Source organism: Cibotium barometz, chromosome 49 (assembly GCF_041138505.1).
Source record: "Cibotium barometz isolate CiBa-2024 chromosome 49, ASM4113850v1, whole genome shotgun sequence".
NCBI classification, from domain to species: Eukaryota; Viridiplantae; Streptophyta; class Polypodiopsida; order Cyatheales; family Cibotiaceae; genus Cibotium; species Cibotium barometz.
In genome coordinates, this window is record NC_141094.1 from 20,489,549 (window position 1) to 20,513,537 (window position 23,989).

At 47.9% G+C, this 23,989-nt stretch overlaps 1 protein-coding gene across 2 annotated transcripts in view; it reads right to left on the bottom strand.

The window, feature by feature from the left end:
• The window catches only part of LOC147610383 (Cyclophilin-like peptidyl-prolyl cis-trans isomerase family protein), an 87,841-nt gene that overhangs the window by 9,552 nt on the left and 54,300 nt on the right, over positions 1–23,989 (bottom strand). For both annotated transcript variants that reach the window (XM_086786396.1, XM_086786398.1), the window contains exons 8-9: positions 18,204–18,257; positions 17,866–18,021 (exon numbers count right to left, since the gene is read on the bottom strand). In XM_086786396.1, coding sequence (XP_086642522.1) covers positions 17,866–18,021; positions 18,204–18,257 — 210 coding nt within the window. The remainder of the gene's footprint in view (positions 1–17,865; positions 18,022–18,203; positions 18,258–23,989) is intronic.

Consider the following 23,989-nt stretch of genomic DNA (forward strand, 5'->3'; position numbering starts at 1 on the left):
ATATACAATGCGGTACAGACTCCAGCGAGGCCACATATGTGGAGGGATGGAATCCCAGCCGCCCACGCAAGGGCCGAGGCGACAGTGGGGGGGGGGGACTCCATCACTCTCCCGATGGCACTACCAATCACTGGGAGAAGAGGAAGGTACTCCTTCCTAAGGCCTAGGAAGCCCGAAACACCAGCCAGTGAATCAGACGCTAGATCGAAGCCGTGCTGCCACCATGCAAAGAAGGCTTGCGCCGTAAGCAATGCAAGGGGACTCAGTTGCATGACTAAATCTGACGCCGATGGCGAGTCAAACTCCACTTGGTAGTATCCGCACCCCGGAGGGTGAATATCGGTGATCTTTGCAGGCTCACCAATGAGGCTGGCCTGTAAAAGATCCCTAAGCTGTCCACGCATAGGGCGGCTACCAACATGTTTGAACACTAGGGTGGAGGCCTCAAGTGAGGCAAGAGTTGTGGCTAGAACCTGAAGATCCGCTTCGGAGAATGAAATGCAAGGAACGGCGGCCTCGGTCGGGGATGACAGAGTGGCTGCCATGGAGTCCTCCTGAGAGCAAAGACCAAAAAAGGCCGAAGCTTGCCGAATAAAGCAAAAAACCCCACAAGCATGGAAGCATTAACCTACACGAGAGAGATAGGCGGAGAAACAAAACCGAGGATGGAAAAAAAAGGGGGGGGGGGACGCGGGGAAGGGGGGGTGTAGCAAAAACGCAGAGGGGGGCTAGCGCAAGACCGCGAAGAGGGGGGTGGGCGCAGGCACTAGTGCAAGGGGAGGGAGGGGCGCAGGCGGAACAAAACCAGACGGGGGGGGGCCCTTTTGCAACCTTGTGAGCATATCCAATGGAACCACACAAATTTTATCACCTGGGAATATAACAAATTGTGCTTGAGTTTAAACTATCAGCATCGGGTTGGTGCTTCTTAGTGGACAATCCTTGTAAAGGTGGTGCACTCCACACACATTTGTTTCCCAGGCCTTAGAAAGGAGTACCTTCCTCTTCTCCCGGTGATTGGTGGTGCCGTCGGGAGAGTGATGGAGCCCCCCCCCCCACTGCTACCTCGGCCCTCGCACAGGCAGTTGGGATTCCATCCCTCCGCATCTGTGTAGCCTCACCAGAGTCGGTGAGGCATTGTATATCCATTCCTAGCCTTCGGGGCGACCCCATACAGCAGCGCGTGGAGTATCCAAGCCCATTTGCAGGCAGATGGGTCATTTAGCCAGAGCTTGCCCTCGACGGCAATCCAGAAGACCGCCTCCGATGGACCCCCCCCCTCGGTTTCTCGTGTGATCCTCACCAGGGGGCAGGGAGAGAGGCAGGCCCTCAAGCAGTGAAGCACCATGTCCCAACTACAGACAACCCAACTGTCGGAGAGTGGTGGACGGTTGGCCTACGCCAGGGCCGCCAAACGACCACCAGAGCCGAGTGCTGCTGCCGGGTGCGCCAGGCTGGTAGAGCTCAGGAGGGTTTGGTTCTGTTAGAGAACCATTATGAGCATATATCTCAGCATTTTCCCGCTAGTGAAGTGCCCTCTCCATTCTCGGAGCGGACACCTCCGGCCCCACCAGTATGGCGGCCGATCCCTCATCGAGATCCCCCCCGCCTGACCCCCAATGTTCTGAGAGGCCAGCTGGCGCCTCTGAGCCCCCGGCGGGCCCCTGCCCACAGCCTTCCTCTCCGATGGATCTCTCACAGCAGCACCCCTCCCCGGCCTCTCCACCCCTCCCCACCCTCCCTCGCCGCCTCCCCCACCTCCTCCCCCCTCCTCTCCCATCCTTGACACGAACTTTACCCGCCGTAGTTCACTCCGCCCCGCCTTCATCATCCGAGCCCTCCCCCCCCCCCATCTGCCTCTCCAGAGCACTCTTGTCGCCCCCCAACAACCCCTGACCCGGAGCGGAGGCAGCCGGTGGGTTCCGTCCGTTGCTTGATTCACCGATTTTTTGAGCAGGTTGAGATGACCATTGCCGCCTCCCTGGTGAGGGCTCTCCCACCAAAGTCTCGAGGTGAGGCTCCCAGGATCTTGGGACAGCCTATGGACTATCGTTTCTTCCGATGTCTGCCGCGACGGAAGGGACCGACATGTTTGAGGACACAATAGCCCCTATTCGGGCATGTGTGGTTTTTCACCACTCCATGCCCTCTATGCCAGATAATGGCGCGATGATCTTCTCTTTCCCCTTCAGTGCAGCCCCGGGGACAGAGTGGGATCCCGAGTTGGTGGTCGCTGCCATCCAGGGGTAGGTAGTCAAGCTCTCCCACCATCTCCACGATCTTCGCATCACTGACATTCTCACCCATTTTTTGCCTTTGGCTAGGATGGCGTTTGGAGGTTCAGCCCATCGAGGCCAGGACGGGCAGATGGTAGCCTCCAACCTGCACGTGTTGCTTTTTGTATTCATGCATACTTCAGCCGTGGTACCTCTTCCCCCTTCTTACAGATACCTCCAGTGTGATCGATGGAGTCCGGAGCATGCATACGCTCACGCTCGGACAGAGTGGCATCACATGGAGGACAGGATTAGTGCCCACCTGGAGCGCCTTCGTCCCCACACGGATTGTGACTATTCCCCGTCTAAACCATCGCCTAAGACTCTTCGAGTGGAGGGCAGTTCCGCTAGTGCCACATCACACAAAGATTGATATGCAGATTATTTCATGGAACATTCAGGGTTTAAGGGGGCCTCAGTGTTTTCAAAGACGAGGTGTCCTCCGAGGAGGCGAGCTTCAGAGAGCCATGGTTGGGGGACCCATAGACATTTTATTCCTCCAAGAGCATCACCTTTCAAAGGGACACACCCGCTGATGCGGGAAGATTCTTCCAGGCAGGAGTCACTTTCTGGTCCCCATTTTTCGGCTCTTCTGGGACGCAGGGAGGGGTGTGTATTTCTCTCAGTGATGAGCAGTTGTTGCCAGCAGTGACTGACTCAGGTGTCATAGTCCCAGGGTGTGCACAATAAATTACCATTTTGATCGGAGAGGATAGCGTTGGCTTCCTCAATGTTTATGCTTTGAATGCTGCTGCAGGTAGAGCACTCTTTTGGAGCACAGTCCGGCAAGCTCTCCCTCAGGCTGACTTTTGGTGCTTGGGCAGTGACTTTAACATGATAGAGGCAGCAGAGGACAAACTTGGAGGTGGCACGGCTATAGTCTCACGAGTAGAGTATTCGGCCTGGGAGGAGATGATTCTCGCACTCAAAGGACAAGACCCTTGGCATCTTCCAGAATTTGGGTGTAGCCCTGGGAACCTTTGCTTCTCAAGATCGGATAGGAGGAGCACCGGCCCCAACCTCTCTAGACTAGACAAGTTTTATGTTGATGAGTGGGCTTGCAGCCGAGGGGGTATGATTGGTATCTTGGCAGGCACTTCCTTTTCTGATCACGCCCCAGTTATTCTGTCCTTAGAGGACCCCTGGAGGCACAACACGCATGTGAGCTCCAGGATTCCGGACAGCCTCATTCAGGACCCCGAGATATGCAGCAGGATAGAGCATATATGGGCGGGATTGGACTTTATTTCAGACTCTGCTGCGTGCACATTGGACGAGGGCTTAGAGGATATCAGCAATTTCTTGCAGGAGGCAGCCCAGAGCCGATTGGAGGGCTTCTGGGAGCAGGAGAGGAGTATAAGGAGGAGTCTAGCCTCTTTACAACAGCTTCAGGAGAGGTCCCCCAATAGCCAATGGATCGAGAGTTAGCTTGCTGCCGCTCGCACGGAGATTAGATCCATTGAGGAGAGGAGGGTGGAGTACATGTATCATGCCAAGGCCTCTTTCTGGACTTAGGCCGGTGACAGAGGAGGAGAGACGGCATTCGCACGTTGCGCGGCCAGGATGGAGCTATTGTTTCAAATCCCCCCCATGTGAGAGCCATCGCCACGGAATTTTTTGATCTCTTCTCATAGGTGCCCGAGTATCTCCATAGGTGGTAGATGCGCGCGAGAGGGTCTGGCAGCACACGAGGGAGGTGGTTGCCCATTCTCTTCGGTCATTCTTATTGACACCATTCATTGCTGAGGAGTTGGCGGAGGCATTGGCGAAACTTCCCAGGGGCAAATGCCCGAGGGCGGACGGGCTTCCAATCTCTTTCTTTCTTTGCCATTGGGCCTTCAAGCTGCCTTCAATGAGATTATGATCACAAGGGCCATGCCAAAGAGGCTCTCAGAGGGCTTGATTCACTTGATTCCCAAGGAGGGTGGTGACAGATTGGAGATCTGGTAGTGGAGACCCATCACTCTTCTAGGAACAACCTATAAGATCTTGGCCAAGGCCATCAATAGGAGACTTCAGCCCTTTCTTGCAGACTTGATCCACGACACTCAGACTGGCTTTGTTCAGGATCGGATCATTCTGGACAAAGCTTTCTGGAGGGCACAATGAGCATGATGGGATTCCCCATGGAGTGGATTCGTGGAGCCTCAGGACTTCACTCAGTCTCACAGCCAGGTTCTCATTTAGGGAGCCCGTGGAGACAGATTCCCCCTTCCCGCTCGGTTAGACAGGGCTGTCCTCTAGCACCTTACGTCTTCCTATTCGTCGCCGAGGCCATGAGTAGTTTTCTCTCCACCCAGGAGACCGGGCTTCAGGGATTGTGTCTTCCCCTCCGCACGCAAGAGGAGCTGCTAAACTCAGAGTTTGCAGATGACACAACAGCTTTCCGTGCAGGGAGATGTGGGGAATCTCCAAAGATTTGCGGAGGCGATCGAGATTTTCTACCACGCATCAAGAGCGCAGATCACATCCCGATGCTCAAATGCTTGCTTGAATTATGGAAAAATTTAGCAAGATACAACCATTCATACCAAAGAACTTGCTAAGTAAGAGAAGGCTGAGGAAGCCAAACTAACAGTTGAAGAGGACCGGCACTGTGCAATACTCGCAACTCTGCAGCATCAACAGAAGCTAGATTGGGAAACCATGCAACTTCAGTATCAGCAGACACAGCTCGGACCCCCTCACTTGGCGGCCCCTAGACTCCCCATTATGATGGATTTTCACGGAGACCCGATCCCAAGGCTTGAGCACCCCTTTTGAGGACAAATTTGCAGCCAGTTTGATGACAGCTTGGGGTCACATCAAGCCAGCCCTTCAACAGCTCTCCCTGGCCTCAGATGAGGAGCGATTCTGCTAGCACTCCATCTAGAACCGCCTCTTCAGGGTGCCCACCTTGGGCGCCCATTCTCACATAGCCTAGGGCCCCTTGGATCGGGCCCTACCTAGTCTCTGGGTGAGTGGATTAGTTTCAAGCGGCTTCCCCGGGATGCTCGAGATAGGTTCGCTGAGATCCGAGGTAGAGAGTAGATAGTCCTCACCATCGACTCAACCATCCCCCCGACTAGCTAACCCCCTTACAAGATCCCTCCCCTCCCCAGTGGTGGCTGGGAGCTTTTATGCGCCACCACATCCCTCTGGCAGTTCTAGGATCAAATGAAGGTCCAGCTCTCATTTTCTCAGTCAGATGCCATGGCCATCTAACCCTCTCCCCAGTAGAGGACTTTAGTGGTGGCTCACTTCAGAGGGTCCGGATCATCGGCTTCCATGAGCACCCCCCTTCCGTCGTAGGTAGCCCGAGACAGGTCCTGGAGACTCTGGCTATGGGAGAGCCGACATTTGACATGGATCCAGTGGAGCCCCGGTGAGTGGGAGACGAACATATTTGACCTCCACTTGGTTTTCGAACATTCAAAAAGGTTTCTTAAACATTTCAAACCATTTCAAAACGTTTGAATGGCATTTGGATGTTGTAAAAACGCTTCCCTATAGCTTTCTCCCACATGGATTATATAGCATTCTAGTCTTCCTCAATGGCTTCACCAGCTGAAAGCCCCACCGCCCCCTTTTTTCACTACTCGGCGAGGCTAGGCCAATGGATACAAATGCATGAGATTGACAGTACATCTGCTTTAATAGATCATTGGTCTTCCAAGGACATCTCACTAGCTTCCTCAGAGACTATTGGAAGCGACTGTAGGACAGCTTCCATCCTTGAAAGGTCACTCTGTTCCTCTGACAAGTGGCTCACAGGAGTTTCGCAGTTGGCATGTGGCTGGCCATTGGTGGTCGTCCAGCTCAGTGCATGAGAGGCAACCACCCACACGAGTCACAACGACATTGCCTTTGGGACTGCCCCAAAGCGCAGCACGTATTGCAGAGGATTCAACTATTCACCACCTCTCGGGCTGCCTCCCGCATCATCACCTAGGGGACAGTCACCTGGGTAACAGAGTCAAGGCCCACCCTCCACTATGAGGAGATAGCTGATGGCCAAGCCTTCATGCTCACACATTGCAGGATAGAGTCCATCCCCACCCCTGACTCTCCAATAGAGGCCAGGTCCCCTAGCACTTGTCAGAGATGGGAGATCATCAGCAACATAGTGGCATGGCACATTTGGCAGGCACGATGCAACGAGACCATCAAGGCCCCCCCCCTCCCCCCAGCAGAGTCCATCCGTGCCATATGGACATATATCATTCATACCCTCTGCTGCAAAGCCATTGGGGGAAGTTACAAGGAGGTTCGGACCGCATGCATAAACGTCGAGCGGTTTCAACCCCCCCCCAAACCCCCCCCCCCCCCCCCCCCCAACACACACACACACACACAATGACACACCCCGTATGAGGTGTTTCCCTATGAGAGCGGATAGCCATGGAGGGGCCTATCCTCCCCGGTGTTTTGTCCTCTTTTAGAGGTTATGTGTTTGCATTTCAGCCTACTGGCTGGTTTTTCATATAACTAACAGAAGGATAACTTTTCCGGCACCGGGGGAAAGGGGGGGGGGGGGTATGGGAGGGGATGGATTTTGACGGCCACAGCAAAACACGTTGCACCTCTTTATCCGACTTTGGTGCCCCTTTTGTCGTTTGCCACGGACAATCACATTAGACAAGGTTAATCCCCTCCCCCCCCCCCCCCCAACCCAACAGCAAAGTCCATCCGTGCCATTTGGACATATATCATTCATACCCTCTACAGCCAGTGGAGGAAGTTACAAGGAGGTTCAGACCACATGCAGAAACGTAGAGTGGCCTTCCTATGCATATGACAGCAAGGTCCCTTCCTCTCGGACAGTGCCAAAGACTCCACAGGCCACCGGTTTGCACACTCCCCCCCCCCCCCAACACCCCCCTCTTCCGCCTTATATTAGGTGGTTCCCTCCGAGAGAGACCAACCATGGAGGGGACTATCCTCGCCGGTATTTTGTCCTCTTTAGAGGTTCCGTGTTTGTATTTCAGCCTACTAGCTAGCTTTCCAGGCCAGGGACCACGGGGGGTATTGACGGCGGCCACAACAAAAGACGTTGCACCTCTCTATCCGACTTTGGTGCCCTCTGTCCTTTTCCACCAACAATCACATCAGACAAATATCCCAAGTTCACTTCAAATTTCTGGTGAGAAGCATTATTTAATAACTTTGGGACTAAGTTACAACTGTCCCATTGCATTTTATCCATTGACAAATTGTCAGACAAAGATTTATAATCAACTAGCCTTTGATGTCCTCAAATCATATTGCCATGACCAACAATATCTTCCATTGGTGTAGGCTATCTTGAACGAGAACACTCATTCACCCAGTATTGGCCGGACTCCATATGAGGCAACATTCGGCTACCATTTCTCCTCTCTTCTTATTATGAGGAAGGTGTCCTCATCATTAGAGGCCAACAAAACTACAGAGAAATTTCAAAGATTATTGAGTCCGTGAAGGAGTACCTATCCAAGCCCAAGAAGCCTACACCAAGCAAGCCAACGAGTCTAGAAGCGATATCAACTACAAGGAGGGAATTGGATGTTTCTCCACATCATGAAGCAACGGTTGAAGCAAGTGAAAAAGCATTGTCCCAAGCTCTCTTTCCAAAGTTTAGGCCCATTTCCCATTGTGAAGAAGATCACTCATGTCTCCATAAAGTTAAAGTTACAAGATAGTTGGACTATGCATGATTTCTTCCACATCTCATGGTTGAAGCCTTATGTTGGAACATTTTTGCAGGAAGTTCCGTATGAGCAATAGCCTAAAGTGGTCGGCGACGCAGAAGTAATCGAGCCCGAGTAGACTCTCCACCACATGGTTCTGGTCGAAGACTCAGACAGTTCATATATAATCCGCCCTCGGTCCCATTCATGGAATCATCTCACTCTTGCATAATTCATTAGTGTACAAAGCAGTAAACATGTGTGCCTCAATTCCAGGGCTTGTGCATGCATATCTTCAACAGAGAACCCTAGGAGTATTTGCTTTTATTACTTTGGAAAACTTTACAAAGCAGACTTTACCAAGAACTTGCTGACAATGGTGACAACGGTTGACTATGGAACACCAAATGCAAGGACGAAGAAGACCAAATGCCCATGACAGGCTGAAATTTGTTGTGGGCATAAATCAAGAGGTTGACAGCATATGAAGGGGGCGGCTTGTGGTGGGTGTGGGTATATGAGCCACCCTCAGTCCCATTCATGGAATCATCTCACTCTTGCATAATTCAGCAGTGTACAAGGGCCCAAGTCCCAGGAGTTGTGGATGCATATCTTCAACAGAGCACCCTCAATGTGCTATAGTCCAAGGTTGACAACACCCTCTGTTGGCTTTTGGATTAGTGACTCGTTGAGAGTTGCTTGGGTGCAGAGCTTGGTTTTACTTGGATCAACAGCGGATGCACTGCTGGATACTTGGGATGCCATGTTGGGTTGATATTTCTCTTGCAGAGCAGTTTGCTCTAGTACTTATGAGTATTCGAAAGAAGCTTCTTCATTGGAGCTCTAGGAGATTGGATTTAGTCTCCAGAGCATTGGTGGCTAATCAAGTATTGCTTGCCTTGGCTTGGTTTATTGCCTCTTGTTGGTGCTTCTCTTGTGCGTGCATTGGTCAGTTGTGGAGGTTGATCTGCAATTTTCTTTGGTCGGGTTTGGATGGCACCACAAACACACGTGCCAGGGTAGCTTGGCTTACAGTTATTCAGCCTAGACTAGAGGGGGGGCTGAATATTATTGATCCGGATGTTCACTGCAGGGCATTACTTTGCAAACTCTTGGTTAGAGGCTTCCTACCAGGCACAGAGCCTCGGAAGGATTTTTTCCCTCTCAGATTTCCGGATGTACACCCCGTGTTGGGAGAGACTGGTGCCGAGGAAGCGGTTTTTGTTCCCAAAGGCAGATATCAAGGCACCATCTTCCCCTCTTATTGTAGCCATTGTTAGAGCATGGAGAAGCATGAGACCTTTATTGCGACAGAGGCATTCTAGGGATTTGGATGAGGCTAACCGCCGACAACCTATTATGTGGAATAAGTTCATTAGGGATGAGGCTGGTCGACCACTTGGTGCATCTCGTTACATGCAGTGGTCAGTGGGTTAGGATGGGAGAGATGTGCATATATTGTTCTTGCTTGGAAGACCTTCAAGAGTCTTCTGGTGGATCAGAGAGCTGCATCCATTCAGCATCCTAGGGGCTCTCGCATACGTATTGATTAGATTGATGTAGCTATACTGCATGAGTGGCTCTCTGAGATCTTTCATGGAGATTATCATCCGAGATGGCTGGGAGTCTTTTCTAGGATAGGCGTACCTTTGTAGGTCATTGCCTCTCCCGGGCCAGGAGGCTACAGATTGCATCATCTATTCTATCATGCCTGGATGGATATTGAGGAGATGTAGCACGGAGGGGATCATCCCTGACACCAGGTTTAGTCCAATGAAGATTGTTGGGCGTTCAAGGAAGCACTGGTTCATTGATCCTTCTCCTCAGATAGTGTGACTCATGGCTCTTGGTGTTTGTGGATGTATGGTGGCAGTCCTATCATATAGATATCTTCAGTGGAATCCAAGCGAGTGGGAGTTGATTGATGCCCCCGATCCATTGAAAAGCCTTTCTTTTTCAATTTCACGGTCCGGAATGCCAGGCTTCTCATCACTCGGCAGATGCATATGATCCCTACTCTCAGGCCTCATTGGGAGAGTTATGACATCACTCCAGTGATACAACGCAGATATTGGCATAGTCTTTGGCATTCATAGAGAAGGAACCAGATCTCTCATTTCTTTTGGTTATTTCTACATGGTGGTCTCCCCACCAATCAATGGAGATCGGTTTTCAGTGTAGCACCTACCTTCCCGACATGTGCAGCAATTTTTGAGACTATACAGCATTGTTTATAGGGATGTAGCACTACACAACGCATTTGGGGTTCTATAGCCCAACTTATAGGAAAATTAAGTGGCTGCGCCATGTATGTTACTTGGGGGACAGTTGCTTGGCTTTCCCAGTCTGGTCCGCAGCTTTTCTACGAGAGCAGTGATGCAAACACTACTATTTTCATTCATAGAGGTATTGCTCAACATGGTTTGTTGCAGGATGTCCCTCACTCACATTATACACCCCCCAAACAGAGGATTTACACCAGTTGGGAGATTGTTGCCAGTATTCAGCATGGCAAATCTAGATAGCTAGATGCACGGAGGCAATTGAGGGTGTCTAGATTTTTGAGTCTCGGTGCATCAACACTATATGGGGTGATACCATCCATACTCTCATGGCTTCTTTGGCTCGTATTCAAGGGTCCTCTCGTTCCGCGCAGGCAAAGCGTATTGTATTTATGCGGGAGTGGGACCATGGTATTTTCGTTTCCTCTAGTTCCACAAGTCTTTCATGGCACCATGGTGCTCCTCAGTGGTAGCTGAGATCACCTTACATATTGGGGTGATTCTATTCTATTCCGGCTTATAGCCATGATTGTTTTATGCCTTTTTTTCATACTTTATAGAAGTCTCTTTTTAGGAAAAAAAAATGTTGTTTATGCATGCGCTTTCATACACATGGCTGCGGGCATTTTCTACTGGCTGACTGGCCTCTCCCATGTTGGGCATGCTGGCCGATTGGGCTAATGCCAAGGCTGGCCCTTTGTAACTCTGGGGCAACCCATATGGAAGCCCACCTAGAGCTGGCCCTAAGGCTAAGCTTAAAGCCTATGATGCTTAATGCTTCTACATTCTTGTTATAGACTACTACCCTAGAATGACAACTTTTCTCCAAGTGGGTTAAGTGACACATACCGACACCTAAGGCTCCAATTGTGATCTGCATAGCTCGTGCTTGACATGTCCCTGGTCTAGGGCTCACAATGGCATCACGGCATACGACAAAATAAATCCCTACAGGGTTCTACTGCTATACAAGTGTAGCATTGATGATAAACCACTGTGACCACGTCGCACCTCAATGCATGGCTGCATGTGACACTATAGCTTTATGGTGATTGTTCAATCAGGCTTCTTATTGGGATCTAGGGGAGTGGGAGTGGATTGCTGCTGATAATGGCATGAAGAGTTTCCCCTTTGAGTGTGCCAGGTAATCTGCGTAGCTCGTGCTTGACATGTCCCTGGTCTAGGGCTCACAATGACATCTCGGCATACAACAAAATAAATCCCTACAGGGTTCTACTGCTATACAAGTGTAGCATTGATGATAAACCATTGTGACCACGTCGCACCTCAACGCATGGCTGCATGTGACACTATGGCTTTATGGTGATTGTTTGATCAGGCATCTTATTACGATCTAGGAGAGTGAGAGTGGATTGCTGCTGATAATGCCATGAAGAGTTTCAGGCTCCAGTTGTGATCTGCATAGCTCGTGCTTGACATGTCCCTGGTCTAGGGCTCACAATGGCATCATGGCATACGACAAAATAAATCCCTACAGGGTTCTACTGCTATGCAAGTGTGGCATTGATGATAAACCACTGTGACCACGTCGCACCTCAATGCATGGCTGCATGTAACACTCTGGCTTTATGGTGATTGTTCAATCAGGCATCTTATTGGGATCTAGGAGAGTGGGAGTGGATTGCTGCTGATAATGCCATGAAGAGTTTCCCCTTCTTTGAGTGCCAGGTAAAAAGGCCACGCACTCCTTGCTTAGATGCGTTCAAAGGAATCCTACCCTCAGATTTCAATGGGAAAACTATGACATTACATTAACTTTGGTACTCTTACAGGAGGCGGCATATCTCCAATTTCTTCTGTTTTCATGGTGGACTTCCGGTTAATCAGTGGAGAGTAGTTCTTGGTGCAAATCCATCTTGCCCTAGATGCCCCGCCACTATTGCTTTTGGGGGTGCACAGACTCTCAGTTGATTTGGTGCTCAATGGCCTATCTCATTAGCAGCTTCAAGAGTGACAAGGTTTATATCACATGGGATTCTATAGCTTGGTTAGCCCAGTCTGGTGTAAGATTTTTGTGATGGGGCAAGGGAATGTGACCTAGCCTTCATGGCTTATGGAGAGGTGATTCATAGATGCACTCTAGAGTAGGTTCCTAACTCAGTCCATACCACCTTGAGGTAGAGTGGACTCATATGTGGGGATTATTGCCACTGTTGCAACTTGGCAAATTTGGAGGGCTAGCTGCATAGAGGCTGTGGATGGTACTCCGATCTTTTACACTCAATGACCACTTGGACTCATACCCAGGGAACCTCCGGATCTGCACAAGCAAAGTGTAATATGCCTTAATGAGGGAATATGATCACAAAATCTTATTTTGCCATACGCCCTCATGACTTTCTTGGAACCATCAGCTCCTGGATCGCTTGTGCATGCTTTGCATTATGGAATGAGTTTTTTTCCCTGCCTATGTTCGTGAGTTTGTATTGGTTTGTTCCTGCTTAAATGAAGTCTCTTTTTTGCCCAAGTTGAGACCTTGGCCCAAGGTTGTATCCATGACTGTAATGGACAGATTGAAATACAGCCTATCACGTGGACTGATTACCTTATTGGCCCATGATTGACCTTCTGGAGATAGTGGATACATGAAGTGTGTAGTGAAGTAGACGGGCACAAGGAACAACATCGACAATTCGTGCTTTGAAGGTTTTAGAAGCCTTCAAGATGTAGAGTGCAACAACTCACCCTGAGCCATCTATGTGTGCCATGCACAGATAGGTATGACCCTGCCTTTGCATAAACAGATCAATAAAACAAATCCCTGATTGTTGCAGACCTAGACCAGAAACAAAAACTGGGGAGATAGCACTGGTTGATACATTTGCATGGATGCTTTCTCCCTTCTTGTTCGAAACAAAGATCTGAGGTCTTAAGTCGAGTCTATCACAAAGCCAGACTGCTGAACAATACAGTGGGTCTTTGCTTTGCATTGTGAGCCAGTCTTTTGCTGTTTCTCCAAATCATCCGTCACTTAAATACCTTGTTGATCTGAAAATTGGAGTAGGTCCATCTACAAAAAAAACATTTATTTGCTTGTGGGTTTTTGTTTGTGGAGTCCTTCATTGCATTACCAACTATGCCAAGACCTATTCCCTGCCAAGTGACCACTTTTTGTTGCCTCTCTAACTTGTTAGGCAGGAGCAGGTCTGTTCATTTATTTGGGATTGAATTTGCTGAGCTTGGCTGCTATTTTTCAGGGTGCTTACTGCCTAGAAGGTTACTGATTGCTTTCAGAGGTGAAGAATTTGACGCATCTTTAAAACCAGCAGATTCATCCCTCAAAGATTGTGATTCATAATTTCTGTTTGACTGCACTTCAAGACATCACAAACAGATATATTCTTTTAAACTAGGCATCCATCTTCTTTCATGCCGGAGCTGGGCATTCAAATAAAACTCATTTTAAACCAGTTCTACTACGATATCAAAGACATTGTTTTTGTCCTAATCCTTGCAGTTTGATTCAAGTCCTCTACACGGTCAACTCAGGTTTCTAGCCTTCCTTATTTCTAGAAGATGTCTAAAAAGAGATATTAGACCTGTCCTTCACCGGGAAAAACTTGACATGCTTTGATGTTTTGACATAAACTTTCACAGAAAAAATAACCTCTTAATGGACCAAGTCTAGAGAAGAGCTATCAAAAATCAGTGTGTTCCATACACTGCTTCATTGTGTACAAATCCGATTTCTCTCACTCAAATCCGATTTCATTGTGCACAGCGTTGGGTTGTGGTTAGGGATGGCAAGCACCCTCGGACCCCCGTACCTGCCCCTTCACCCACACCCCCTCTGGAGCACCCTAACCCCTTGCCTCACAGGATATTGATCCTTCTTTGGAGAATGAGGCCTTGCAGGCACATGATCTGGATCCCTCACAGGAGGATGTTGCATTACAGTTACAGGATGATTGTACCCTTGAGGGTGATGTTGCGCATTCGCATTGTCATGGTACCTCTCCAGTTCTGAGGACTAGCCCTGGCTTTTCCCCGGAGTGGGAGAGAGAGGTAAGGTTTACATCGTCAGATTTTCCCTCCCTTACCTATGCGAGACGAACTTCCGCCTCTAAAGGGGGTCCTTCGTCGACCACGAGATCTGGTCATTCCTACTCTGAGTCCTTATGAGGATTGTCTCTTGGAACATTCAGGGTCTTGGGGGGTTTTTTTCCGCGTCGGCGGAGGTGGACCTATGGATATATTGCTCTTGCAAGAGCATAAACTGGATGCTAGTCAATGTGGGAGATCAGGCACGCTTCTCTCGAGACACCTTTTGGTCATCGGCTGCTGGTACCAAGAGTGGTGTTTGTATCTCTGTTTCAGCTTTGATCTTGCCTTGCATCATTGGACATGGTGTCATTTTGCCTACGAGAGCGCAGTGGATCCTTCTTATGCAGGGTACTACACGCATTGGTATTCTCAACCTCTATGCTCCTAATCATAGAGGTGAGAGGATTGCCCTTTTGGAAATCTCTCACTACATTGATGCCTCTTGCCAACCATTGGATTATTGGTGGGGATTTTAACATGGTTGAGATGCCAACGGATAAAAGAGGTGGACATGAGGGCTTGGTGCATCCTCTTGAAAGAGCGTCTTGGGAGAGGTTTATACTCTCCATTCATGGTAGAGATTGTTGGCATGAGGATGACATTTTGAGGAGTCCATCCACTCTTCTTTATTCATGGTCTAACAGGAGAAGAGATGTAGGATGTATCTATGCACGGTTAGACAGATTTTATGTGGATGATTGGGTGCTTGACAGAGGTGGACATACTTTTATTGCTACAAGCACCTCCAAATCAAATCACTGCCCAGTGGTTTTATGTATTAGAGATCCGAATTGCCATGGATCAGCACCCCATATATGCATCCCTGATCATTTGTTTTCAGATGCAGAGCTATCGCGTCGTATGCTTGATATTTGGAGATCTCATGATTTCTTACAGGCCTCTCAAAGCCTGGCCTCTTCTCTCTGTGATATTAGTGACTTTTATCACACATGTGCCCTGTCTAAGAGCCAAGAGGCCTTGGACTTAGAAAGGGCTATTAGACATAGATTGACTGCCTTGCAGAAAGAGCACGAGAAACATCCTCATGCTCAATGGGTTGCAGATTCTTTATGTACTGTTAGAGCAGAACTTCATCACTCTCTTGAGCGGCGCGCGGAGTACCGTTTCCATGCCCAAGAATCCTTTTGGACACAGATGGGTGTCAGATGTAACAAACATTTCTTTGCTTCTCACGGCCCATCTCATGCCAGAGATAGTGTCATGCAATTGCAGGATTCACATGGCACTCTTCGCTCAGATCCTCTTATGGTTAGACAGATTGCCACCGATTTCTATTGCTAGCTTCTTAGTGTTGAGCCGCATTCTGATTTGAGACACAGGGCACAGAGGAAGGTTTGGAATGCATTGCCACATTTGATCACTAAGGAGATGTGTGTCGCTCTGGATGCCCCTTTTTCTATGCAAGAGTTCAATCATGCTCTTCATGCCTTACCTCATGGTAAGGAGATGTGTGTCGCTCTGGATGCCCCTTTTTCTATGCAAGAGTTCAATCATGCTCTTCATGCCTTACCTCATGGTAAGTGTCCAGGGGAGGATGGCTCCTTTAGTCTCCAGAGCTTTGGTGGCTAATCAGGTTTTGCTTGCCTCAGCTTGGTTTATTGCCTCTTGTTGGTGCTTCTCTCGTGCGTGCATTGGCCAATTGCAGAGATTGATCCGCAATTTTCTCTGGTCGGGCTTGGATGGCACCCCACACACTCGTGCCAAGAAGGCTTGGCTCACAGTTATTCAGCCCAAGAGAGAGGGGGGCTTGAATATTATTGATCCGGATGTTCAGTGCAAGGTGTTGCTTTGCAAACTTGTGGTCAGAGGTTTCCAACCAGGCACTGAGCCTTGGAAGGATTTTTTCTTGTCTCAGATTTCCAGATGTACACCCAGGGTCGGGAGAGATTGGATGCCCAACACACGATTTTTGTTCACAGAGGCTGATATTAGGGCACCATCTTCCCCTCTTCTTGTAGCCATTGTCAGAGCATGGAGAAGCATGAGATATTTTTTGCGACAAAGGCTTCCTAGGTCTTTGGAGGAGGCTGGCCGACAACCTATTATGTGGAACGAGTTCATTAGGGATGAGGCTGGTTGGCCACTTGGTGCATCTTGTGATATGCAATGGTCGGGATGGGAGAGATGCGCATACACAGTTCTTGCTTGGAAGACCTTTAAGAGTCTTCTGGAGGATCGGGGAGTTGCATCCACTCAGCATCTTAGGGGCTCTCGCATTCATATTGATCAGATTGATGCAGCTATTCCACATGAGTGGCTTTCTGGGACCTTTCACGGAGACTATCATCGAAGTTGGCTGGGAGTTTTTTCGAGAATAGGCATACCTCTACAGGTCATTGCTCTCCCGGGCCAGATTGCCTCATTTATTCTATCATGCTTGGTGGGAGATTGAGGAGATGTAGTATGGAGGAGATCATCCCAGATACTAGGCTTAGTCCAATGAGGATAGTTGGTCGCTCGGGGAAGCACTGGTTCATTGACCCTTCTCCTCAGATAGTGCCTCATGGCTCTTGGTGTTTGTGGCTATATGGTGGCACTTCTATCAGATATCTTCAGTGGGATCCAGGAGAGTGGGAGTGGATTGATGCCTTCGATCCTTTGAAAAGCCTTCCTTTTTTCAATTTCACTGTTCGGAATGCCACGCTTCTCCTCACTCGACAGATGCATAGGATCCCTACTCTCAGGCCTCATTGGGAGAGCTATGATATTTCTCCAGTGATACAACGCAGATATTGGCATAGACTTTGGCACTCATACAGAAGGAGCCAAATCTCTCATTTCTTTTGGTTATTCTTACATGGTGGTCTCCCCACCAATCAGTAGAGATCAGTTTTCGGTGTAGCACCTTCCTGTCCTAGATGTGCGGCAGATTCTGAGACCGTACAACATTGTCTATGGGGATGCAGCACTGCACAGCAGATTTGGGGTCATGTAGCCCAACTTATGGGCAAATTGAGTGGCCGAGCCATGCATGTGACTTGGGGGGCAATTGCTTGGCTCTCCCAGTCCGCTCCACAGCTTTTTTATGAGAACAGTGGTACAGATTCTGCTATTTTCATTCGTAGAGGTATTGCCCAGCATGGTTTATTAAAAGATGTTCCTCACTCTAATTATACACCCCTTAGACATAGGATTGACACCAGTTGGGAGATTATTGCCAGTATTACAGCATGGCAGATCTGGAGAGCTAGATGCACGGAGGCTATTCAGGGTGTCCAGATTTTTGGGTCTCAGTGCATTAGTACTATATGGGGTGATATCATCCACACTCTCATGGCTACTTGGGCTCGCATTCACGGGCCCTCTCGTTCTGCGCACGCGAAGTGTGTGATATTTATGCGGGAATGGGACCATGGCATCTTCTTTTCCTTTAGTACCACAGGCCTTACATGGCATCATGATGCTCCTCAGTGGTTGAAATCACCTTACATATTGGGGTGATTCTATTCTTTTCCGGCTTATAGCTGTGATTGTTGTATGTTTTTCTCGTACTTAATAGAAGTCTCTTTCTAGAAAAAAAAAGAAGAAGAAGATATGGTGCAAATAAACTCTACTTTCACATCAGCATTATACCTGTACATTCAAAGTGGTCCTATATAGTGGCTGAAATTCACCGGCTGGCATGATTTCTATAGGCAAAGTGACACCTGCTTTGCTCTGCTCGTTGTCTGAGAGAACAGCTTGCTCAGTAGCTCTTAGTGTGATGCCATTGTATGCACCTTTCAGAACCTGCTCCAAGTCATAATATCTTCATTAAGTAGGGAGACTCTGGAAACCGTGACTGCTATCAATCAATGCCAAAAGAGTTTTCTAGCCTAGTTTCCTGCCAAATTGGCATTATAAAACATACTTTTAAGATGATTCTACCTACCACTACCATCCTAATTACTGAGAGAAATTAAAGTAGATACCAGATCAGCAAAATTTCCAGATGCAAGTGGAGCTGAGTAACCATCCAAGACCACCTGCCAAAAATAAGCTCATAAGCCAGGGGGCCAAAAAAAAGGTTAATCATATAATACTCAGCTGATTGAACCAATTAGAATAAGGAGAGAGCCAAAATCTAAAGGGATTCCTCTCTTACAAGCACTGCCACATAGCTTATACTACTCTTTACCACAAAATTAGGAATAACCAGCATAATGCGGACAACCTATGAATGGATTACACACTCACAACATAAACAATACAGTCTCTTCATTTGCCGCTTATGTGATACCTCATATTCTCCTTTAAAGATGCTTTGTGTGAACGCTCAAATGTATGAAAAGTCTACATCTCCTGTGTTGCCAGAAACACCACCTTCAATTCTTTGAATAGATTAAGCTGAAGCTGGGAGCAGGTGGGAAGTGTTTATCATAAATATGTGAGATTCTGATACAATCTTGTGATGGTTGTAAATCATTAAAAAACTCCTGTACCAATCAAGAAATACCAATACCTGCAAAGTGCTTTAACCCAACAGGCAACTCTTGGTCAATAGGTCAAATAACAGAGCTATATCATATAATATCCTCGTCATACAGCAGATATTCAGGAATGGAAGCCTCCATGTCATGGCCACAATGTCTCATTCCCCCTTTTCTTTGGAGCTGTTCCTTCTCCTCTTGCTCCAGTACTTCAGCCCTTCCCACATCATTTCCCGTTATGCCTCACTAGGAAACGGAAGCAAGTAGGAAACATCTCTTTTACATTATATAGTAGATGTAAATAGAAATTATAAAAAAAGTTGAGAGAAACAGAGAAAAAACTTAGGATAGATTGTAACTTAAAAGAGATAACAAGGAGGGAAAATCAAAACTTAGGAAACAGAAGCAGATAGGAAAAACAACACGTCTTTTACATGATATAGTAGATGTAAATAGAAATTAAAGAAGTTGAGAGAAATAGAGGAAAAACTTAGGATAGATTGTAATCAAAAAGAAAATTGGGAAAAATCAAAACTTGGCGAGGGAAAAGTAGTGGGAAAATTCCTGAGGTAAGGTTAGGAGACAGCAAACGAAAACAGCCCCTCTAGATGAATGGATTTTCCACAATTTTGGCTAGGAAAAAGTCGTTTCTTTTCCTGTTTCTATGATATATGTTCCCTCGATGACCTCGCAGCACGACATCCATCACATGTGCCAAGCTACAACGCTGCCACAGCTGGTCAGCATGTATTTGGAGGGTCCAAGGTGCCACTGGGACCACAGTGGCCGTGGTGGCAGTAATCCAAAAATGAGAGCTAATGTGTGAGGCCCTCCCGCCCATCTCCTTGTCGAGGAGTGCCGGACCCGCCTCCGCTGAGCTAAAGCAGGCCCCCCCCATCTCCTCGTCAAGCAATGGGCTCTCAATATAAGTGGAGTCCACTCTCTCTGATCACCCCTGATTACTAGAGGTCGAGGGGACTCGAATGATAAGAGTGGGCTGAGTCTGGTCCATAGTCCTCACTGTCGAAAGGTGGGAGAAAAAGTCGGTGATGGAGTCCCTGTGGCTTCGGTCTTTGGGGTGGTCTCAGAATGCCCTCACAATATCTCTGGAGCTCCAATAAATACATGCCCAAACATCTATGATCCTTGTACTACATAACTCAAGAGAGAGGCCCAAAACCATCTCGGAACAGGCATTCAAATCTCCCCCAAATTTCATGGTACAGGCATCGAAACAAATAAGGTATCAAAAATCCATACTTTGCTCCAGGGTACCTCACCAAGCAAGTCAAGGATGCAAACTCTCTCACTAGGCGTGCCTTTGTAACTGGCCTCATAGAGAAGATGGGTCCTATGAAAGTCACCCCAAGGTATATGTTCATATGAAGCAATAATCTCCACTTGAGCACCTTTCTATAGAAAAGGCATGCTAGCTTGTCTACAGTATGAGGTGTTAAAGATCGTGACCTTGGTCTAGCCGAGATTGACCATGAGGTCTCAAGACCAAGGTCACGATCTTTAACACCTCAAGATGTCTTTGTACCCCCTCTCTGTTGAGTCAGAGACAAGGACAAAGTCATTCACACAGAGCACGATGGGTACCAAGGCGATGGCCATCTGTGACCCTGTTCTTTCAAACCTATCCACAAATGAAAAAATCTCATCTATGTAGAGCCCAAATAGTGTGGGAGGGAAGGGACATCCCTACTGTTTGACCCTATTGGTGCAGCCAATGGCTCCTAAAAGACCCCCTGGTGTTCATACCCTTCCAATCATTGTCTAGTAGAGAGCCATAAAACCCCATATCATATCTGCTGAGAAGTGTAGTTCTTGTAAACGATGTAGCAGGTGAGTGCGAGGGACTAAGTCAAAAACCTTCCTGAAATCTAGATAGCAGTAGTATACATGGTGCTTTTGCATCCTCGCCTCCTCTATGATAGCCCTAAGGGTAAATATATGATCCATCATCCAATGTCGAATAGTTCCTCCATAAGCCTACCTGGCCAATAGCCCACTGCCCTGTGACACTGCCAATTGGGCAATCTTAGCCTTCAAAACAGATCCATACATCTTGGCATCATGATAGTTCTCTACTGGATAGGGACGATGGTATTGGTGTTCGAGGAAGGGGGGGAAGCCCCGACACAGAGCCCTATTAAAGAGAGTTGCAAGGATGGGAGCTAAGACCCGATGTCCATATATAAATTTGCTCAGCCCATAGGTTTTCATGATCTTGAGCTCGGCCATTGTGCAGCTTCAACAAGGTCCAGGTAACATTTGCGAGGATGAATAGGTGAATGATATGGGATGAGCAATGTGTGACATGTGTGGTGTGGGCTGATCCGGCACATCATATAGGTGTCATGCTGTGATGGGTGTAGGTGGCCGCTTTAACTTGAGGATACACGACTAAGAACTCATGTTTTTGCAGACGAGTAAGGCCGCAGAAGGATCTTTAAATTACGCACACAAAGATCCTCCCACATGAACGTTCTTGTAGGAGGTCCAAACGTGTGCTCTTGCATTCATCGTCGTACCAACCATTATGCGGTTGGGACACCACAGGGGGTGTAGGGCCCAGGCTTCACATTCCAAATAAGGCACCCCAACATTGCTCCATGCACTCCAAGTTGCCCATCAAGCGCTTCAAACATCCCTAGAGGTTGCAAATGAGGTATGTACAAAAAGAGTGGATGGCCTCTGCAAGCAAGATGGCCTCTGCGAGCAAAGTGACTCTACCCTCCATGGCCTCACTACATTGCATGCCACGCTTTCATGCTGCATATCAGCTCTATGACAACCTCTCATAGGATCACCTAAAACACAAGCCAAACACAAGGATTAGTACAATTTACAAACAACATAGAAGGGTGGAACCGTGGAGGCAAGGCTGCAAGCTCACAACCCAACCACGGTCTGCATCCATACGCCTCCCCCGAGGCAGGGGCTAAGGCTCACTCCTGCAGATCCATGCCACTCAGCCTTGGCATCCCATACCACCAATGCTTGCCCGTACACGCCCTCGACCAATTGTGAAGCAACTCTTGGTCCAACTGTGAAGCGATAATGATAATAACCCATAACTCACTTATAAAGAACCATCCAATCATAAATATCCAATATCCATGGATTTATTAATAATGAGTCCTAGCGACCTATATAGCCTGCTTTGTTGGAAATAAGTGCACACTAGGTGTACTATTTCTCTAGTCTAGTTTCAGTTGAGTCTTTGTGTCTTGAGTCTAGTGCCATGTGGCACCTCTATAATTGTCCCATAAGTCAGTCTACTCTATCTTGTACTTCTCACCTATATATTGTGGGTGTCACATCAATGAAAGCATCAATCTTGTGTCTTGTCTACACTCATCTCAAGGTAACTCTTTGTCTTTCATTTGTGTTCTTGTTTCATTTCTAGTTTGCTCTTGCTTTCATATTTTCTACATGGTATCAGAGCAGGTTCATCCTGGCTCCCCTCATCTTTGCCCCTGTTTCCTGTGAGCGACTACCCCTCTTCTTGCTGCAGTCACTTGGTTCAAAAGAGGCCGCCGCCTTTGCTGTTGGCCGCCGCTTAGCTGGGTGCTGCCCCTGCTCTTGGTAGTCGACCTGCTGCTGTAGCAGCCCAACAACTAGCTTCTGTCCTCTAGTATTGCACATGCAGCTCGTCATATCAGTAAGCAACCCGCCGGCCTGAATTTTCTGTCCGCCCACTTTCTTGCTGTCCACCCTGTTCAGGCTCATACAGCCCGCTGTACTGTTGCTGCTCTCTTGGCTGCCTTCTTCATCGACTCAAGGGTGCGCATCATCTAGAAGCAGCTGCAGATCGACTTTCCTCCTAATGAGCTATTTGCTGCATTCAGTTCTGCCATCGCTTCCTCTTGAAGAGTCTACAAGGTACTGTGCATTGTCTCCTTCAGTTTGCTGGTCAGTCCTTTTCTTATCCTCATATCTGCAAACTGCTAGTTCCTCATGCTTCGATGGGCTGTCACATGCTATGGCCTTGACAAGTGGTGAGAGAGCCGGCTTCTAAAAACAGTTTGGATCTCTTCTTTCATTCATTTCTGCAATCTTGTAAGGGAATAGACACTGCCCTTGCATTTTAGCAAGAGGTAAGACCTTCCCACATGGCCTCTTCTACTCATTCTCTCATGTCCATCGACAAATTCAATGGGTCCAACGTTCATACTTGGCAAATCAAAATCAAGTGCCATCTTATGAAAGAAAGTCTTTGGGACGTTGTTCACCATGCTGCTCCCGAAGATTCCAACATTGAGCAAGTTATCACTTATGCTCCCACTGCCAAGAATGACAAAGCCTATGCTATCATCTTGCTCGGTCTTGGAGATGATTACGTTCATCACATCTCCGACATACAGTCTGCTTCTCGAGCATGGATCACTTTGGATACCCTCTTTGGACCCCGCTCTAAAAACTCTAAGATTGCACTTATGATCTCATTCTTTGATCTATATATGCAGGAGGGAGCTACTATAGCCTCTCATGTCAATTATTTTCGCAGTCTTATGGTTCAGCTTGCATCAGTGAAGTCCCCCATCTCCGAAGATATTGCTATTGCTGTGCTTCTCAAAAGCTTACCTGACACCTATGCTACTCTTGTCACTACCTTCAAGTATCACAATAATCCTACTCTTGAAGGTATCATCAATGCTCTCCAAGAAGAGGAAAGAACAAAACAACAAAAGGTAACTGACACTGCATTTTTAGCAAAGAAAGGAGGTTCTAAGGTAAGAAAGCCTTGCACCCATTGTGGAAAAACTAATCATATGGAGAAGGACTGCTTCAAGGCTCATCCATGCACCATTTGTGGCCGTGATAATCACCGGGAGAAGGACTGCTACTCTAAAACCTCTACATCAGCCCCTGCATCTACCTCAGCCCATGTTGCTGCAGCATCTTCATCAGCAGATCTTGCTGTTCATTCCTCACATGATGAGGAGTGGGCTTTCTGATTACTTCACCTTTCTTGTCTACCACTTTGACCACCGATGATGTAGGTCAAGGGGTTCTAGTGTCTTACTCATTATGCTTTTTGACCTCTCTCTTGTCCCTACCCAAGAGGCAGAGATTGCCCTTGAGGAGAAGATGTCTTCAAGGTCCATCTGTTTGTCTACAGTCAGGTCTACAGTCAGTCTTCTGTCTATCTAGTCTTCTTGTCTGTCTGTCTATTTGTCTATCAATCTGACTGTGTCTTGTTTTAGATCCATCTTGTCCCTATCCTTGTGAACCCATATGAGGATATCACTTGAGGAGGGGTGTCTCAGGATCTTTGT